The sequence below is a fragment of the Ochotona curzoniae genome, unplaced genomic scaffold (genome assembly GCF_017591425.1).
Source record: "Ochotona curzoniae isolate NIBS_2020 unplaced genomic scaffold, NIBS_Ocur_1.0 scaffold_4505, whole genome shotgun sequence".
Taxonomy (NCBI): domain Eukaryota; kingdom Metazoa; phylum Chordata; class Mammalia; order Lagomorpha; family Ochotonidae; genus Ochotona; species Ochotona curzoniae.
In genome coordinates this window covers 12,449,644-12,468,595 of record NW_024467118.1, presented here as the reverse complement: position 1 = coordinate 12,468,595, position 18,952 = coordinate 12,449,644, and the positions used below count along the sequence as shown (strand labels likewise).

The 18,952-nt window shown below is 42.2% G+C and overlaps 1 protein-coding gene across 1 annotated transcript in view; it reads left to right on the top strand.

Annotated features, from left to right (window-relative positions):
- Nucleotides 1–18,952, top strand: part of ADGRA3 (adhesion G protein-coupled receptor A3) — a 111,780-nt gene that overhangs the window by 73,250 nt on the left and 19,578 nt on the right. The window contains exons 11-14 of the mRNA XM_040965906.1: nt 3,066–3,227; nt 6,543–6,746; nt 14,437–14,650; nt 14,859–15,067. Coding sequence (XP_040821840.1) covers nt 3,066–3,227; nt 6,543–6,746; nt 14,437–14,650; nt 14,859–15,067 — 789 coding nt within the window. The remainder of the gene's footprint in view (nt 1–3,065; nt 3,228–6,542; nt 6,747–14,436; nt 14,651–14,858; nt 15,068–18,952) is intronic.

Below are 18,952 nucleotides of genomic sequence, written 5' to 3'. Positions count from 1 at the left end.
CGGCAAGTAATGAGAAAAACTGCTTATTCTTCGCTAAGGCAGTCATTCTTGTTAGCTCTGTCTTCTTAGAGCTGTTTCTTTTCTTAACGATTGTTAACACCAGTTACATTCTTTCCTGGCATTATCTCGTGGAGCCAGAATAGCAGCTTTTTGGTCATGTAATTATCAGACTTTTTTTTTTTTTTAAAGAAAAGATGCCATGTCTAGTAAGTCTTATGTCAGATCCTCCTAAAGTGCATGTGTTTAAACTTTTGAAAAAAAAAAAAGTTAAAGAACAAGGTTAGTTGAAGTTGTACTGGTCTGTAAACACCTTATATATTTCAGTGGGAATCTGGGATGGAATCAAGACTGTGTATTCATATTTTCAGTTTTGTAGCTAGTGGGAATTTCACTTCTGGTGGAGTGCCTGTTTCTCTTAGGTGGCTTGCATAAAACTGAGAAACAATAAGGATTAACAGGTAAAAGAGAGTTATTCTGGCCACTGGTCTGTTGAGTAGATCTGTTGAGTAGACGGTTGGGCAGATGCCGTAATTGCTGTGGCAGGAGTCGCCCACAGGCCTTGTGACTCCAGGAATAAGGTTTCCAGTAGAATGATGTTCGGCCCCAACCAGTGTGTTAGCAGGAAAATGTCCACGATGCACACATGCCCACAAAAGCAGTCAGCATCTACAGAGCTTGTTTGTAAACTCTTCTTGATTTTCTTTATTGCTGATGATGTTAGTATTTCAGATTTGAAGGAAAAAACTTGTTGGCAATGTATGTATGAGTCCGTTAAAATAGGGTATGTAGACTGTGTTTCGTTACTCTTTGGTGATGGTCTCCCAGCCGACTTCCTTCACAGCAGTTACCACAATCTAAGCAGCCTTGTTAAAATAGATTCTCTTGCTTCTTCTGTGTTTTCTTCATTATGTTAAAAACTTGAAGTTTCTTTTTTTTTTTTTTTTTTATTGGAAAGGCGGATATACAGAGAGGAGAGACAGAGAGGAAGATCTTCCATCCGATGATTCACTCCCCAAGTGAGCGCAACGGGTCGATACTATGCCGATCCGAAGCCAGGAGCCTCTTCTGGGTCTCCCACGCTGGCGCAGGTTCCCAAAGCTTTGGGCCATCCTCGACTGCTTTCCCAGGCCACAGGCAGGGAGCTGGAAGGGAAGCGGGGCTGCCGGGATTAGAACCGGCGCCCATATGGGATCCCGGGCGTGCAAGGCGAGGACCTTAACCACTGCGCCACCGCGCCGGGCCCAAAACTTGAAGTTTCTTACACTGCCATATCTCCGTTGCTTAAAACACTGTCTGGTTCACATTAAGCCTCAATTACTATTGAGCCAGTGTATGCTGTCAATGAGTAATAATAAAAAATGTAAATGTAAAACCAAACATTTGTAAATTATAAGTAAACGAACCATGATGGCATTGGCTCCTGCATTAGGTTTACTGGTGGGTAAAAATGTCCCTGAGACATTGTGACTCTCTCCCTTCACATGTTTGCATTGACAGTGAAAGAAGTAATTGTGATGTTGCTGTGGCAAGGACAGCACAGTCAGGAATTTTTAAAATTGGATTAGGGTACAAGATTGCTTTGCAAAGGGGAAGAGGCAAATTTTATTGAGTGTGTGCATTGGTTCTGTTTATATAGGAACACAGTCACTTGCCACTTGCTCTAGACCTCGGCTTTCAAGAGAGGTGTTTTGGGAATTGAAAATTTTTAAAGAACTCGAGTAGCAAGTCTCTGCACATTTAGTACCTGCCGTGTATGAGGCAGGGACCTTATGATGGTTTTAGGAGCCTTGTATTTATGGAGATTTCTTTGCACGCAGTTTAGTAGTGATTCTGCAAATCGAGGCCATACAGGAACAGAGAGAAGCTGTGTCTAGTGTCTGGCCCAGGTAGTGGTGGTCTTCAGCTGTGCAGTTGTATCACTGTGTGTTTTAGGGTTAGGATGGGAGGGGATTTCAGCAGGCCTGCCTTCTTTGTAGAGTGACCCCTGCATGGACTTAGCTGAACTTTTTCCAGGCCTCTCTTAGCCCTTTTAATTCCGCATTCTGTAAAGTATACTGGATGCCAGACAGGATGGAGGTTCTCTGCTGGGATCTTCCTGTCTGATCAAAACATATCTGTGGGGCCAGCCTCTGCTCTCTGGCGTGGCTGGGGCCTCCCGCCTTTGATGCTTGCTTGTTGGTTAGAGGACTAGTCGCTGTATAAATCCTCTGATCCCTCCTCTGGAATGTTTTTTGTTCTTTGTGCCACAGATCTCCCCTGTGAACTTTTTCTTCCATACAAACCGTTTGGACACCAATGTGTCTGCTTAGCCTGGGACATTCCATTGGATTTCTCTGAGCTGGGATATGCAAGTCACATTAAAACAAGAGTTCAGTTTGACTAGAATTGCCCGACAGGTGTTTTCATCTATATTTTACAAAGTGAGCTAATGAACAAGTGAAAGCATCAGTGGAAAAGTGGGTGCCTCTTAGGTGCCATTTGTGTCATGGCACTGGACCTTAACATGGGCATGGGCTCAGGGTGGAGGGAACAAGCACTCCAGCTGACATAGAGGAGACCACACGTACAAAGTGACGGAGCTGTGAGGTTGCCCAGCACGAATGGGAGGCCAGCGGTACTGGGACACACATAGGATTTTGACTATGACAGGAGACCAAAGAGATGTATTTTTAATAATCGTAGAGTTTGATTTCAAAAGCAGTGTTTATCAGTGCTTTTCCAGACCACAGAGATCTTTGTATTCTGGTCTGATGTGACACCTTTTCCTGCTGCTTCGGTTAGTCTAATTGCCTTTTCTGTTCCTTAATTTGTGCTGTCACTGGGCAGCCTTTTCACAAGTGATGAGGCGGCTACTCAGGAACACTGTTGTGAGTTAAATACTATGAATTAGATAAAATTGTCTTAGTTGAAGGTGGCATTTATGTCTGAAGATGCTTAAACGAGAATCCTGTTGGGGATTCATGTGATAATTTAGACTGAAGGCCGATTTCATTGTTTCTCTAGGATTTGGGTTCTGTAAAACAGCACATGTCGGTTTTAACAATCTTTGTCTTTTCTCCCGCTAGCTAGGTGACGTGATGGTTGACATCGCAAGCAACATCATGTTGGCTGATGAGCGTGTCCTGTGGCTGGCACAGAGGGAAGCTAAAGCCTGCAGCAGAATTGTTCAGTGTCTGCAGCGCATCGCCACATACCGGCTGGCCAATGGGGCTCATGTTTATTCAACAGTGAGTGTCACATTATCATACGCATCTCAGGAAAAAAAAACTCATTTAAAGCAACTGTAATCCAAATGAGTTAGGTTTCTTTCCTGTGGTGGGATGGATATGTTCTGTTACTGCTGACGAGCACTGGATGGCTTTCTTCAAAACATTGGAAAAGTTTTTCGATTTTGGGTGCTGTTTTCTTGGTAACTTGAAAGTGCTTTCTTACTGCGTGGAGTGGTTATCAGCCACCTCACCCTCTGAAATGCCCTCTGTGAGAGCAGTGAGGGTGCTGGGGTACTGTCCTGCTTGCACATATGGCCCATCCGAGCTAATGTTCCGCCTTGGGCCCTCAGGAATGCTCTGAGACTGCTTGGCTTTCTGCCTGGGCTTTAGTCTCTGAGGAGATCAGCGATGCCCACTTGTGCCTGCAGAGCTACTGGCAATTTCAGTCTGTCCCACTCATGGGATTATGAGTTATTCATGTATAATAATCATCCAATCAGCTAGTTTTCAATTTTGCTGATGGTGAATTGGATTATTCATGTCTTCGTGTACTATTTAATTTTTCCTCTAAAAATGCAGCCGGTTTGCAAATACTGTGTTATTCTATTACTAATATTATCTGACAGTTGTTTTTGTGTTCAAATTATTTGAAGTGGTACAGGTGGAATAAAGTATTCTCTGCTTGCACCTTTGCATTTATACAGCTCATGACTTTTTTTTCCCGTTGACTTTGAACTTTTTTTTTTTGTTAGACCATGTTTTATTGTTTGTTTTGATTTTTAGCGTTGCTTTCCTGAATAATAAATAAAATGAAAGCCTAGATGACTGCTGCTTTTCCTCATAGATGGAAATTATGTGGCTGTGTTTGTCATTTTCATGGTGGTCCTTGGTTCTGTCTGGCTGCTCTGACCTTTTTAAAATCTCATCCTTGAGTCTTACTTATTATGTGTGCAGCTGGAGAAATTCTTTAAATAATGGGATCAAATTCTATGTATTTCCTGTATTACAGTTTTAAGTATATTATGATGCTTCCACCCTCTCTCCTCCTTCCTTTCTTATTTCCTTTTAAGTTTTACAATGACATACCTTCAATTTAGTTTGTAATCACCAGTCTAACCCTCTGATGTTATGGACATGGGCTATAACAATAGTTGTGAAACAGATGATTCTGGGACCTCCAGGGTGTAAGGAAGCTCATAGTGAGTGTTCACATGCCACTTGAAAGAAGTTACACATCTACCTCCTTAAAGGTGGAGCAGCTTCAGAGAAATGAATCCCTGAGTGTTGGGCCTGATTATTTCTTCTTAGGATCCCTTTTGTTGGTGCATTGGTTGGAGCAAGTTAGATTCATCTTAGAACTCTCGGATCCCGTGTCAGAATGCCAGGGTTCCTGTCATGGCTCTGCTTCTGGTTGTAGCTTCCTGCTGATTAGCATCCTGGCCATTCAAGTGATAGCTGCCTAGGCACCGAATGACGGCCCAAGTGTTTTGAAGCCCTTCCACCATGGGGACATCCAGATAGAACCCGTTACCTGGTTGACCATGGCGAGATCCAGATAGAGCTCGTTACCTGGTTGGCCTGGCCCAGGCCTGGCTGTTGTCCTTATCTGGGGAGTCCACCAGTAAATGAAAGAACTCTGCTTTTCAGATAAATAAAAAATTTAAAAGTAAGATTCTATAAAATATTAGGATATACATTATTTCTAAATAAAATCTAAATGCCAAGACTTCAGAGAGTATACTATCTGAGGTAAAAGTGGGTGCACAGATTTCTTAATCTAAGAAAGTTTAGGAACTGCTAATTGCATTCTAATGGTATATAAGGGTTCTTGAAAGCAGTAGGAAAATGGGATTAAAAGATTTTGGGTGCAGAAATTTTTGGAATCTATGGGTATTTGTAGGAGGGCCTTTATGTCAATTGCAGCAAATGCCCATCATGAGAAATCTATTTGTTGATTTCAGAATAGTTACCATCAAGTTAAGCCTAGATTTCATTTTCCTTAAACTCTTTAGAATACCCTCATGTATGGTAGTTGCCACATTCTATTTTACTTTATATATTCAAAAAAAAATATTGTCTCATCTCCCTAGTACATTTTAATCATCTTACACCAGAGATCCCATGGTTTTTTTTAAAACATAAAGAGGACACTGTCATCGTCTGGTACTGAGAAGGGTGACCTCCCTATATGGTTGTGCATGGTCTGTCCTCCTTCAGCATCTGATGGTTTAGAGCCAGCCCTGCCGCCTTCCTGAGTGTGGTGCACCAGCTCCGCAGTGCTTGTGCCCTCTTGGGCAGGGTCTGCCACTTGAAAGAATTGCAGCCCTCTCCACGTGTGTCCCGGAGACCAAGTATTTCACATTTGAGTTGATCTCTTAGCTCAGCGGGTATCATCTTTTGTCGTGATTTTTCAGAACCAATTTGCTCCTTAAAATCTGTTCATTTCTTGCTCTTTGAACCTTGCATACTACTCCTCCCTCCTTTTCCAGGAGAGGCAGGAAAGAAAAAGAGGAAATACAAAGCTTTGGAGTGAGTATCAGGTTTTTATTCATGGCCTTAGTGTAGGGAGTTAGCTTTGCCTCCTAGAAAAGGGAAAAGAGATACGGCCTGAGGTTGAACAAGGTTACCTTTTAAGTGTGTTTCCCAAAACCTTATAGTTCCTTTTCATTATTCCTGTAAGATGATTATTATAGTGAGGCCTGGGAATTGGTGAGAATATGTTGTTATAATGCAAAAAATATAATACAAAAATTGTTATAATACAAAATTTCTACATTTAGCTTAAAGTATCCTGTAAAGTGCTTTCCAAATTTTGTTCTTATTTGTCTGAACAATAGAGACGCGTACAGACATAGAAAACTCCTCTTTGTTGGCTTACTGCTAAAATGCTTGCAGTGGCTGGGCAGAGCCAGGATTGGAAGTGGGACCCAGGAACTGAGCCTAGGTCTCCTACACAGGTAGCAGGAACTGAATGACTTAGAAAACTACCCATGGCTGCTAGAGTCTATTAGAAGGAAGCTGGAGTCAGGAACTGGAGTTGGGTGTTTGAATCTAGGTACCGCAGGATAAGAGGTACGCATCTTACCTGTTGAGCTAAATGCCTGCCCTCCTGCCCGCCCCCAACTTATTTTCACTTGATGTCTGATTTATACCTGATCTTGCTTACTTTGTGCCTTGTTCCTTTTCTTGGCTCTGCCCATTCTCTGTACTGTGTATTTATTTAAGAGTTTGGGTTTTCTGATTTGGCTTACATGTGCAGTATCTTGTGTTTGGAAAGTCTTTTCTCCTGATATTATGAATCTTTTGTAATTGCTGTTTGGTTAACTTTTGAAGTACTCACCCAATATTGCTCTGGAAGCCTATGTCATCAAGGCTGCTGGCTTCACGGGGGTGACCTGCACCGTGTTCCAGAAAGTGGCCTCCTCGGACCGCACAGGACTGTCGGATTATGGCAGGCGAGATCCCGATGGAAACCTGGACAAGCAGCTGAGCTTTAAGTGCAATGTGTCAAATACATTTTCCAGCCTCGCCCTGAAGGTGCGTTGCATTCTCTTGCCATTTAAGACTGTTTACAGTGCAATTAGAATGCCTGAAATGTTTTGCTTTGCAGAATAACTTTGTTGATAGTGTTTTTTGAGGAAGGAGAATGCAGAATTTTACTGGGAATTTGCTGTTGTTTTAAAGAAAGTTCACACCAAGGGAGCGCCCATTTGGGACTTTAATGCACCTTGCATGTTTCTTACCTGGGGATTATCGTTCTCTAGCCCCCAAAGGCCAAATATTACATTCTAGGATGGTGTGGTATAAGTTAATGTTGCAGATTAATAGGCTTTCCCTGACCCAAATGTTTGTTTTGTTCCTGATTTTAAGATAAGAAACTGTTTTCACTAGTCTGAGTTTGTGGTAGAGCCCTTGGCACTGTACCAGCTACACCTGGTAAAGTCTGCTCTGTGTTTAATTAGGGTATACCAAACTTTGTAAATGTGTGATATATTATTCACAAATCTGTGTTTCATGAGAACAAGAATGATGAAAGTTTCATTTTTTTTTAAGATTTAGCTATTTTCGGAAAAGTCAGATTTACAGAAGGAAGGAGAGACAGAGAAAAATTCTATATCCGCTGATTCGCTCCCCATGTGGCCGCAGTGGCCAGAACTGAGCCAACCTGAAGCCAGGAGCTAGGAGCCTCTTCCAGATCTTCCACATGGGAGCAGGTTGCCAAAGCTTTGGGCTAGCCTATATTGTGCTCCCAGGCCACAAGCAGGGAGCTGGAATGGAAGTGGAGCAGCTGGGATATGAACCGGCGCCCATATGGGACCCTAGCACGTGCACAGCAAATGCTTTAGGCACTAGGCTTTCACGCTGGGCCTCGTTTTCTTTTCTTTTCTTTTTTTTTAAATGTTGGAGGTGCAGTTATGTTTCAGTAAAACTCATCGAAGCAAGCAGCAGAGGCACAGCTCCTGCACCCTTATGGACTATTAATTTCATAGTCCTTTCTGTGCTTTTGGCTTGTTGCAGAATGAAATGCAAACAGCAGTTGAGTCGTTTCTAATGGTTCGGTAATATCGTGGTCACACAGGTGCCAGCTGTGCTGATACCTTGCTGACAATAAATATGGAATCAATGAGTGATGAAACTAATGTGTTTTGTCATACTTTACCCTGATGACCTGCATAAAATGAGCCAATTTGATGAATTTAGGTATATCGCAACTGACAGGGACAGTCTAAACTAGGTGAGAATGCCTGATAATGAGATAGATATTTGCTACCATATATTCAGAGGAAATCTGGCAGGTTGTCCATTATGGTTGGCCTATGGGAGTGGTGCTTACCTGTACCCAACCATGGCGCTGCTCTACTCTGGTCAAGTTTCATGTTTGTGCATCTTGCTGTTACAAACAAACCTCAAAAGACATAGAGAGGCCCGTGAGAGAAAGGCTTGTGCTTTAGGAGTGCTTAAAATTGATGAACTCTTCTGTCTTAGATGATCACAGTAGGTAGAAAGGGATTAAAAATGATGAAGCCCTGTGCTTCATCAGTTTCACAGCCTCCCCCTCTGGGTAAGGCGAGCGTCTGCCTGCTGAAGTCGAAAGCTTTAGAGGAACACTTGCAGATTTGTCAACTTCATGCTGTTCTACCCTTTTGAGAACATCGTGAGGCCGGAGAGCAAGAACACGTGGAACTATCATTCATGTTTCATAGCTGGATATGAGTAAAGTGAGTGAGAATAGAACACATCTTTCCCGACTCAGAATTAGTTAAAAAAAACTTTTTTTAATGTAAGCACCACAAACTATTCCTTTAGCACCTTAGTGGAACTTTCTTTACATTCTAACCTTGATACTAGAGCATGCACCCCTTATCTTTGAATCTCTTACTGCTGTACCAGCTAGTCAGCCTGAGCACCGTGTAACTGATGACACTGTTCTTGAACAGGGATGCAGGACAGCAGGGGATGTTAGGCCCCCGCGAGTCTGCTCTTCGTGAGCTGTAAATGTCCCACTTGATTTACTTCTTGAGTCTTGTGTCTTTCCTCTGTAGTCTCATCACAACCATGTATGGCCACCTGTCCTGTATCGCTCCAGCCATGGCAACTTCCTATTTCGTCTGTCTCTAGAATTATACTGAGGTATCCATCCTCCTCACACATGTCTGCCAGCATGTGGTGGGGTTACCATGCCAGTCTGGGAACCTGCTGAACACCTCACTACCACTTTGCAAGTGTCTGTTCTGCTAGGAAGGCTCGGCTGGGCCTTCTGTTAGAAATGTCATGCTTGTACGGCTTTGTACAAGTTAGCAACTGAGGTCAGTGCCTACGAGGGTTGCAGTGGGGTGGGCGTGGGCGTGGGCGTGGGGGGTAGAGAGAGAGAACACCCCTAGGGGCCTATTGTGGCAATCTCTGGTTGTCAGGGCTCACACTGGGAGCTTTATCTCCATATTGAGCCAAGTGCACGTGGACCTTGTCCATGTCCTGATGGAAACAATACGTGCTCTATGTCCAGAAACACCTGTCAGGTGGCTTTGTGCTTTGGCATCACTGTCATTTGCCACGTCTCGACCTTCCTTCTCTGACTTACTCTCCAGTGACAATCCCCTTGGTGCCTTTCCAACCACCTGGTCGCTCTTAGGTTGAATTGGCACTGCTTCTTGGGCTTGAAATCCCAGCTCATTCCCTGCCCAGCCCAGCTGCTTGAGTAAACCTGGCAGAAATCACCTCCATGAAACCCTTCCTGACACTGTCCTGTCAGTCCTCCCTCCCTCTCGTTACTTTTACATCTCCCATTCAGTTTCTCTTCAAGTTCTATTCATCTCTGTTTTTGTGAAAGATTTGTTTGAAAGAATCACCAGGAAAGAGGGAATGTCAGAGAGAACTTGCATCCACTGGTTCGCTCTCGCATTGGCAGGGGCTGGGCCAGGTGGACGTCTGGAGCCAGGAACCGAGTCGGCTGCCTGCATGCACAAGGCTCAAGTGCTTGGACCATCTGCCGCTGCCTTGCTACATGCAGTCTCAGCGAGCTGGCTGAAACGTGGAGGAGCCGGTGCTCTAACTGCAGTTCCTACTACATGCCACAGTTGCTGAAGTCACAGGCTTCTGCTTAACGTGCTGTGCCAGTTGTTGCCTCCTGTCTGTCTTTGTGCGCCCAGTCTATTCTTAACTATTTGAAATCCTGCTTCTCTGCTGTAACACCCCGCACAGACTCTGCCTGTTTGTCCTCATCTGGCAGAATTCATCCTTGTGGGTGAATCCCCCGAGTGCTTTTGTTCATTCTTCAGAATAGTTCTAAGGCATTAGAATATACATTTCAATAGTTTGTGGTGGGAAGCCTAGGATATAGTTACCTAACAGTATGATCTCCATGCAGCCAGACAGCTTCAGTTCATATTACATGCTGTTGCATGGGACAGGTGTGCTAAGTCTCACTCACGGGACAAGTGTGGAAACATGGGCAAGGGTCTTCTCAGAATTTCAGTTTCTGGTCTGTAACCTGGGACTCATGTGATGGTACCCCAGGTGTTGTTGAAAAGCTTAAATGAAGTGGATGTGTTGACATTCACAGCACATGTTAGTTCTTATTCCTCTTGTTTCATTGCTTCTGTGTCCCTCTTTAGGCGTGAATTCCTGATGAAGGTTAGGGACCACACCCTCTGCTGTTCTTTGTCCTCAAACTGCGCAGCGCTGAGAAACTGAACAGTCTGAATGCTGTGGAGCGGAATTAGCATTCCAACTTAATTAGCAAAGACAGTCATTTAAAAAAATTAATTATAAAGGCAAATGTAATCCCTGTTAATCTTCAGCAGTGAGATAATCAAAAGGTGGTATAGTTAATAACTAATTATACAAAGGAAAATAATTGGACTATCTTCTAATATCTGTTTAAAAGCAAGCCAGGAGGCAGTTAAGTTTCATGGAGAAAGCACTATTTTATTGTTCTGAATTAAATGCCTTTTTGACTAATTCTGGTTTTTGAAGTGTTAGAACTTCATAGACTTCAACAAATTAAGATTTCTGAAAATTAAAATTTTTAATTACATAGTGGATGAAGTCCCAATTCATTCATACAGTGAGTTGTTAAAAGCTAGTGGAATAATTGAGTTAACATCCATTCTACCACTTAGACTGTTTTCTTCGTAGCTTCATGCCGTTATAAATAGTGAAACAGGCAAGAATTTAGCAAGTCCGACAGTAAGAGCTTTGTGAATGTTCACGTGTGCTCATACATCACCAGTATTTAGCACTAACTGAAACCGAGTTGAGGTTCTGGATTAAGTCCCTTACTGTCAGGCCCTTGCTCTCCTCCAGGCTGCAGGTGTCAGTCTCCCTGCTGCTCTCATGGCAGTAGAACCCCACCCACGGGTCCACGCCTTCGGTGCTTGGGACGGTCGTGATCTCATTTGGTCCTCCCTGCTGTTTGTTAGAAAGGATGTGAGCCGTGTTGGGTAGTTGAGAAGCAGCTGGGAAGGCTGGCACCTGAGGCCTGCCTCTCACTCAGTGCTCTGTGTCCTTTCTCTACATTACACCTGCTGCTTCAGCACTGAATATTCTCAAAGCCACAGATGCTCATTTCTGAAAGCCTCTTAAGAGAGACTTCTCCAATGTATTAGCTGTGATTTTCTGTGCTTTTATCTGTTTCCATTGCTCAAGAATTTGGAAATATATGTATGTTGCAATGAATTATCAGCTCTGTGTTCCTGCCCTTAGATCAGGTGAAAAAGGTATAACCATGATACATGTAATCAGATTAAGTAGGTCTCCTTCAGTGGTCTGTTTTCGTTGGCTGTGTCATCTTTCCATAAATAGTACACAGCATTTCCCGTCCAGAAACCATTGCTGCATCCGTTGTTGAACTGGGGTTGCTTTGCCCCGGATCTCCAGGGTTTCCTTTCCTCATTCAAGGGAACCAATGGTTAATAATTAAGTGATATTAGGACATTACAGTAGTTTTTTTTTTGAACTTTTTTGTTGTTGTTGATTTAGTTTTTATTTTGTAAAGATTTCTTTATATTTATTTGAAAGGCACAGTTATGGAGATTTTTCATCTGTTGGTTTGCTCCCTTAAGGGTTTCAGTGATCATGACTAGGGCAGACACAGTCCAGGGACCAGGAGCTTCTTCCATGTGGTACGGGTACAAGCACTTGGGCCTTCAGCTGCTGCTTTTCCAAGGTTCAGTAGCAGGGAATGGGATCGGGAGTGGAATAGCTGGGACTCAAACCAACGCCCCTACGGATGCCTGCGTCATGGGCAGCGGCTCTGGCTGCTGTGGCGTAGCATTGGCTCGGTGATAGTCCTGGTTGGACTTGAGCAGGCGCTTTAAGAGCCTTAAGCAGCAACAGGCGTGTGGACGAAGCGCCTGTCACACGGTGATCCGTGGGCTTCGGTGCTGTGTTTAGCTTGGTGTTCCAAGTTGCATGTTGAAGGGAAGACCCTTCTTTATTTTTAGAAAATATAGATATTTCCCTCTTTAGCTTTTAGAAAACGTTAGGTAAGATTTTTATTTGAGTGATCAAAATTATTCTTACTATACCTTTCCAGAGAGCCATGTTTTTTCCCCCCTAGGAATTTTCTTCTCATAATACATATTTTAATGAATTTTATATAGTACTTAAGGTTTAGTAAATGCCTCATTTTTTCACACTTTATCAGAATCTTGAACTTCTGATGAATTGATGTTTATACTTTTCCTCTTTGCATGCCTCATTTTGTATTTAAGAGAAATTTATATGCTGAAAAGAAACTTAGATTAGCAAATGAGCATATAATAAACTTTGTTTCTAAATCGAGTTATATTTATATGTGAGAACAGCAGAAACCTTATAAGGCATTTGCTTAAGCAAAAATATTTCTGCTAAATGTTTTCTTGGCACCTTCAATTTACGAGAAATATTTAAAGTTCTAAAATATATTCATCCAGCAGATATTTATGGGTGTCCCATGTGTTCCAGCATTGTGCTAAACCCAATAGCTGAATAGTTCTAAAGTCAGTCATTTACTAAAATTGAGGGGTTTTGTTGTTGTTATTGTGGTTGTTTGATTAAAAAAATTTAGATTTACTTTCACAGCCCGCAGTTTTTGTGAAATGCTGGTGCTGGGAAGTATTGACATGTAGGGATAACTGAATGCAGTTAATATAGATAAGCGAGTGCAGTTGTCTGCATCCAATACTTCGCTAGGTAGAGCAGATCCCAGGATTAGCTTCAAGAAACAGGTGTCCGGAGAAGAAGGTGCACAGAGATGCAAATGCAGAAATGCTGAGGAGGTGTGTTGTCCAGACAAACACTACGCTAAGAACTGTGCTCTGAAAAGGTTTTCTACTAGTCTCCTACCTATCTCATTCTGACCGATTCTTTCCATTTCCAAAACTTAAAAGTCAAATTGGATGAATTCAAGAAGTTGGCAGACAAGAGCATAGTAGAATGTTACAGGCCAATGCCTGTGCAGTGCACACAGTGGCATAAAAGAACAGAGAAGGGCCTGGAACGGTGGCCTCGTGGCTAAAGTCCTAGCCTTGAACGTGTTGGGATCCCAAATGAGCACTGGTTCTAATCTTGGCAGCCCCGCTTCCCATCCAGCTCCCTGCCTATGGCCTGGGAAAATCAGTCCAGTATGGCCCAAAGCTTTGGGAGCATGCACCCACGTGGGAGACCTGGAGGAACTCCTGGCTTCAGATCGGCGCAGCTCAGGCCATAGCAGTCATTGGAGAATGAATCATTGGATGGATGATCTTCCTCTCTGTCTCTCCTCCTCTCTATATATCTGACTTTGCAATAAAAGTAAACAAATCTTAAAAAAGAAGAGAGAAGAACTCAAAGCTTAATAAGCTCAGTGTGGCTGGATTGTTACTTGTGGTTGAGGAATGTCTGGACACAAATGTGAGAGGTAGATTCTAGTCCAGTTACTGCAGATCTCGGACGTAGAGGCTGAATTTGCGCAGTGCAAAACCAGGTGTTACTTAAACTGGCGTAACATGATCAGATTAGCTTCTCAAAGAGAAATTCTCTCGGCAGTGTGAAGATTGGATTTAAATGTAGGAGATTGGTGGCCAAGAGAATGATTTTATAATACATTGTTAACGTGAGATATAAGTTTTAAAAATAGTTGTTTGACTCCCTAGTGTGTAGTTTTTGATTGAATATTGAATGATTTATGATTTAAAAGTTCCAGTAAATAAATGTGACAACCATTCAGTGACCAGTCAGCATTTTCATCTGTTCTTATTAATGTTTTTTTTCTCCACGTGTGGTTTGAAGCCTTCAGGAAGCTTTGGCTAAAGTGTTTGCCCACTGTAAATCTCGGTTGTATTTGTATAAGTTGGCTCTGTGAGTCCGTCTGACATTCCCTTGAAGTTTCATAAAGCCTGAAGAAGTTAGCCTCACGGTCATCGCTGCATTCATCCTCTTTGGTTTATCATTGTGAACTTGATGGCACGAGCGATTACTGAGATTCTGACTCGTGGAGTGCCGTCTCCTTCAGCAGTGTCTGCCGTGGAAAATGTACTGCTATGCGAAACGTTTCCTTGTTTGCTTCTTTAACTCTTTGAAGTGCAATTTGCATTTCCCTTGATTTTATGCTTCTTTTGATCTGTGTGCAGACATTTAACTGTTCAATGATTTTAGCTGTTAAAGTTTGTAAAAAAAAAACATGTTCAGCATAGAATTAAAGAGCTTGCATCACTCTGAGCCATTGTTAACGGGGTGTGTGTGTGTGTGTTGTTGTGTTTGCTTTCAGAACACCGTGGTGGAAGCCTCTATCCAGCTCCCTGCTTCGCTTTTCTCACCAAAACAGAAAAGGGAAGTCCGACCGATGGATGACTCGCTCTATAAGCTGCAGCTCATCGCGTTCCGCAACGGGAAGCTTTTTCCTGCCACTGGGAATTCGACAAATCTGGCTGATGATGGGAAACGGCGTTCAGTGGTTACCCCTGTGATCCTCACCAAAATAGGTGTGTGTGTGGCCTCTGGTACCCTGCAGTCAGTGGCCACTGTGGCTTTGCAGCCCACTGTTCCCCAAAACGCTGATTTCTATGCATTTTGATTTCAATGAGTCACTGGTGGAAAAAGATCCTGTCGAGTACTCATTAGTGCGTAAGTTGACATTTAAGTGTCTGTAAAGTTTGTTTCAGAAATGTTTTTATTTCCTGTTTGCTCCAGATGGTGTGAATGTAGATACCCACCACATCCCTGTTAATGTGACCCTGCGTCGAATTGCGCACGGAGCAGATGCTGTTGCCGCCCAGTGGGATTTTGATTTGCTGAATGGGCAAGGAGGCTGGAAGTCAGACGGGTGTCATATCCTGTACTCGGATGAGAACATCACCAGCATTCAGTGCTACTCCCTTAGCAACTACGCGGTTCTCATGGTACGGCCGTTGTTCGCTAAGTGTACAAACACTGAGTATTCCCGTTTTTCCCTATGCACAGCAAAGCTTGTTCTTTTTAATTCTGTTAGAAGTAATGTTTGCTATGATCCTGGTTTTCCAGTGAAGTTGTGGTACTACTCAGCGACATGTAGGGACTGCTTTTGGGATAGGGATTTTTAGTAAACCCGATAAGGGAATAAGTCCAGCACATTATTTTGAGTGTATAAAAGTTGCTGCAATTTTGGGTTTCTGCCGTCTCCTCTTTTCAGTGAGAAAAGTGACTCATTTGCCCAAGGTACACAGTGAGTGGTGAAGGCGCTTCTCTCCCCCTTGGCTGTCTGATGCCTTTTCCTGCCCCATGTTGTAATTATCTGAAGCTCTTTGTAAGCTCAGAATCGATGGAGGTAATTTCAGTTTTGTCACTTCAAGTGTTAGTGTTGATACAAACAATGTCTTTTCAGTCCGTATGCCAGTCAGTGTAATTCCGTTTTATTTACCGATGCTAATATCCATCAAATTTTCTGGGTAAAATAACTAGGTACTAATGTAAAGAAACAGATCCATTTAGTATCTTATTACTCAAATGGATCTGATTTCCAAGCAGATAACTATGAAATTGTTGTAGGTATTACTATGATTATTATAATATAGGTATCAGTGTAATTACTATAAAGCATAGTAGACTATTTTGGAGTTGTAATGATGAATTTAAAAGACATTTCCCAGAAGGGACCTGAAGACAGCATAAAGGTAAGGGTTTTACGTGTAGGGTTTTATTTCTGCTTACAGCTTTGAATCTGCTGTTTTCCCTCAGAGCACAAAGCAACACTTGCTGTTTAAAATGACCCTGACTAAGCCTGCATTCTAATGAATTTCTCTTAACTTTTTCCTGATTTTCTTTGCGCCTCGGCTTGTTGTATTTCACCGGTGTACACAGTCAGGTGGACAGAGAAGTGAGTGGATCATTTAGCAAGGCCTACGTGGTATCATCGTAGGCATGTTGCACAGCTGGAAGCATTAAACTTGAACTTGCCTCCTGCTCAACTGACCTGGGCACAGTCTATCTTAGTTACATACGGGTCATTCTTCCCAACCTGATGTCGCTTGTTTTCCGTTCTCTTCAGCAGTGGGAGGTATTAGATTCCTGTAAGATCATGTTTTACCATTTTGAGGGTGATTTTCAAAGCATAAAGCATACATTAATACATGAGATACTTTCTCTGTAAAAGTGTTTTCTCATTTAAGTTTTGAGTATGTAGTAACCTGAAACTGTGAGGTTCTGCAGGGGAAATAATGGAGAATACAGCATTGTCTTTAATTTATATGGTGGTTACCTAGAGAAATTTGGGTAAAATAAATGATTCATGACACATAAGGTCAGTTATCAGCTTCACTGTGATGGTGCACCTTGCGAAACTTCTATTTTCATTTAATACTAGTTTAAAGCATCTATTTTTGAACTTCCGAGCTGTTCTACTAAACTATTTAAATTAGTATAATCCCTTTCTAGAAGGAATAAGCTATTCTTTTATCTTTCAGACTTTTAATCTTTTTAAAAATGTAATACACATTTCTTTAAAATACAGGACCAGGATATTTTTTCTGTGAACGTTTCCTTTCCCTCTTCTTAGATGTGACTTTGCCACCTAGGGGCGGCAATGTGAAGTGCATCTGAATTTGACAAAATTATAATGCAGTGTATGGGAGTTAGTAGATACTTACAGATAAAGGCAAAGTTAATGACATTATACAGGCCCAAATAATTAAAACTAGGTCTAAGGGAGAAGAAATACCTCAAAAACTGGAATTCAGTATCTTTTCCTTTTACTAAACCTTTTAAATATATTTATTTATTTGAAAGTTAGAGTTTCAGAGAGATCAAGGCAGAGAGGAAAAGCTCTTCCATTCTTTAGCTCGCTTCCCAAATAGTCACAGCAGCCTCCGCTGAGTCAGGCACAAGTTAGGAGCTAGGAAGCAGGGTCTCTCATGTGGGTGGCAGGTGCCCAGGCGTTTGGGCCATCTTCTGATGCTTTCCCGGGTCGTAACAGGGAGCTGGATACAAAGTGGAACAGCTGGCATACAAACTGGCATCTATGTGGGATGCAAGGACTGCAGGTGGCTTCTAACCTACTGTACTTATCACTGGCCCCTACTTGTTTTAGATAATAAAGTCTTATTTTTCTTGAATTACATCACCCTGTGTTTTCTTATGTAATAAGCTGCAGTTCCCGTTTGAAATCGAGAAATCATCTCGTGATCTTGTTTTTAAGAATCTTCTATTAAAAGCATTAACTATTAAGGCTTTATTAAAAGATTTGTAATGGATAACTTAATTGGTTCAGAGTACATCCTGCTATATTTAGTGATATCTAAAGTCTCAGTGGGAACCAGTCAAAACAGTTAAGTGAAAATCGTATTTACTTGAAACATATGATCAAAAACAGTTTGGGATGAAGATTCATAGAAAGATAAAAAAAAACACAGCCTAATCAGAAAACGCAATAATGATTAGGTCCAATTAGTGATTCTTGGGATTTTAATCAGTAAAGGTAGATAATTTGTATCACATGAGCCCCCTTTGTTATTCCTTACCTAGAAGCAGGAAACTGGAGAGCATTGAATGTGTTTTGCTCCCCCTAGTGATACTTTTAAATTTGTGAAAGCATGTTGTTGGATGAGAGTAAACTTCAGTTTCCTTTACTGTGAGTGACCACAAGTGCCACCCATGGTTCTGTTGAAGTACTTCTGAGTAGATGCCACATTGACTGGATCCTGGACCAGTACAGTTAGTTTCTTATTGAGATATTTTCATGTGTTTGCATCAGAATGTTCAGTCATGTTTTACCTGAGAGTTTGTTTTCTGAATCATGTTTGTTGCATCAAGTGCTGCACCTGAAAGATGGCGTTGATGCTGATACAGGTGAGGGAAGAGTCTCCTGCTAATCTGTGTTAGGTAAAGTGTGGCGGGTACTCCCTGTGCATCTACATGCTTGCACCTCACAGCCGTCTCATGGGATGCAGTGCTGTTTATCGTCATTCTGGCCAGGTGACAGGTGGGGAGAATGAGGCAGAGAAGTGATGTTCCATGCTCACAAAGTTAAGCTTGAATTGGGAACTTAATCCCGAGTGGAGCAGCTGTGGTTGGAGCTGGTACCCGTTGAGGATATCCGTGTCATATGCAGGGGCTCAGTGCTCTATGCCGTGGTGCCGACGCCTGAAGTAACTGCTATCAATAGTGTTTGTTATTCAATATCAAGAAGACCACATTTTAGAAATGCTTTCCATTTATTCGCATCTTCAACAATGATCATTTTTGTAGATATTTGCACACTTTCATTATTATAATTTTCTCTTCATTGGTGCACCTAACTGCTTTGAAAAGTTTATTTTTCACTGGGTAGCTTAACTTTAACCTTAATCTTGGTTCCATAGAAAGCGTTGACTAAGGTTTCATTGGGTCGGGACTTTTGGCTGTGCAAGAGTCAGGACCAACACCTGTCTAATGTTATTTATCTCTGGGTCACAAATATGAGTGACAGATGCACTGCTTTTCCAGGGTGCCCTAATGCCATGCTTAGTGATGTACCTGGCTCGCCATTACAAAGCCTCTGTTTGTTTACCACTATAATTGAAAAGAATTCGCTTTTCATTTTAGTTCTTTAACTTGATTACCGTCTTGATGCCCCAGGCTTCTGTGTGGTCTTAAATTACATTTTTCTTTTGTGTTGCCCGACCTAGTCAGGTGTAGTGGCTGTATTTTATCTTATTATTTTTTTTTAAGACAGCAGAGCCAAGCATGGTTTTAAATTTTTTTCATGGTCCTAATTTTCATGATCAGTAAGTACTTGCAAAGGAGCCAGGATTTGCGTCTTGATCCACAAAGCC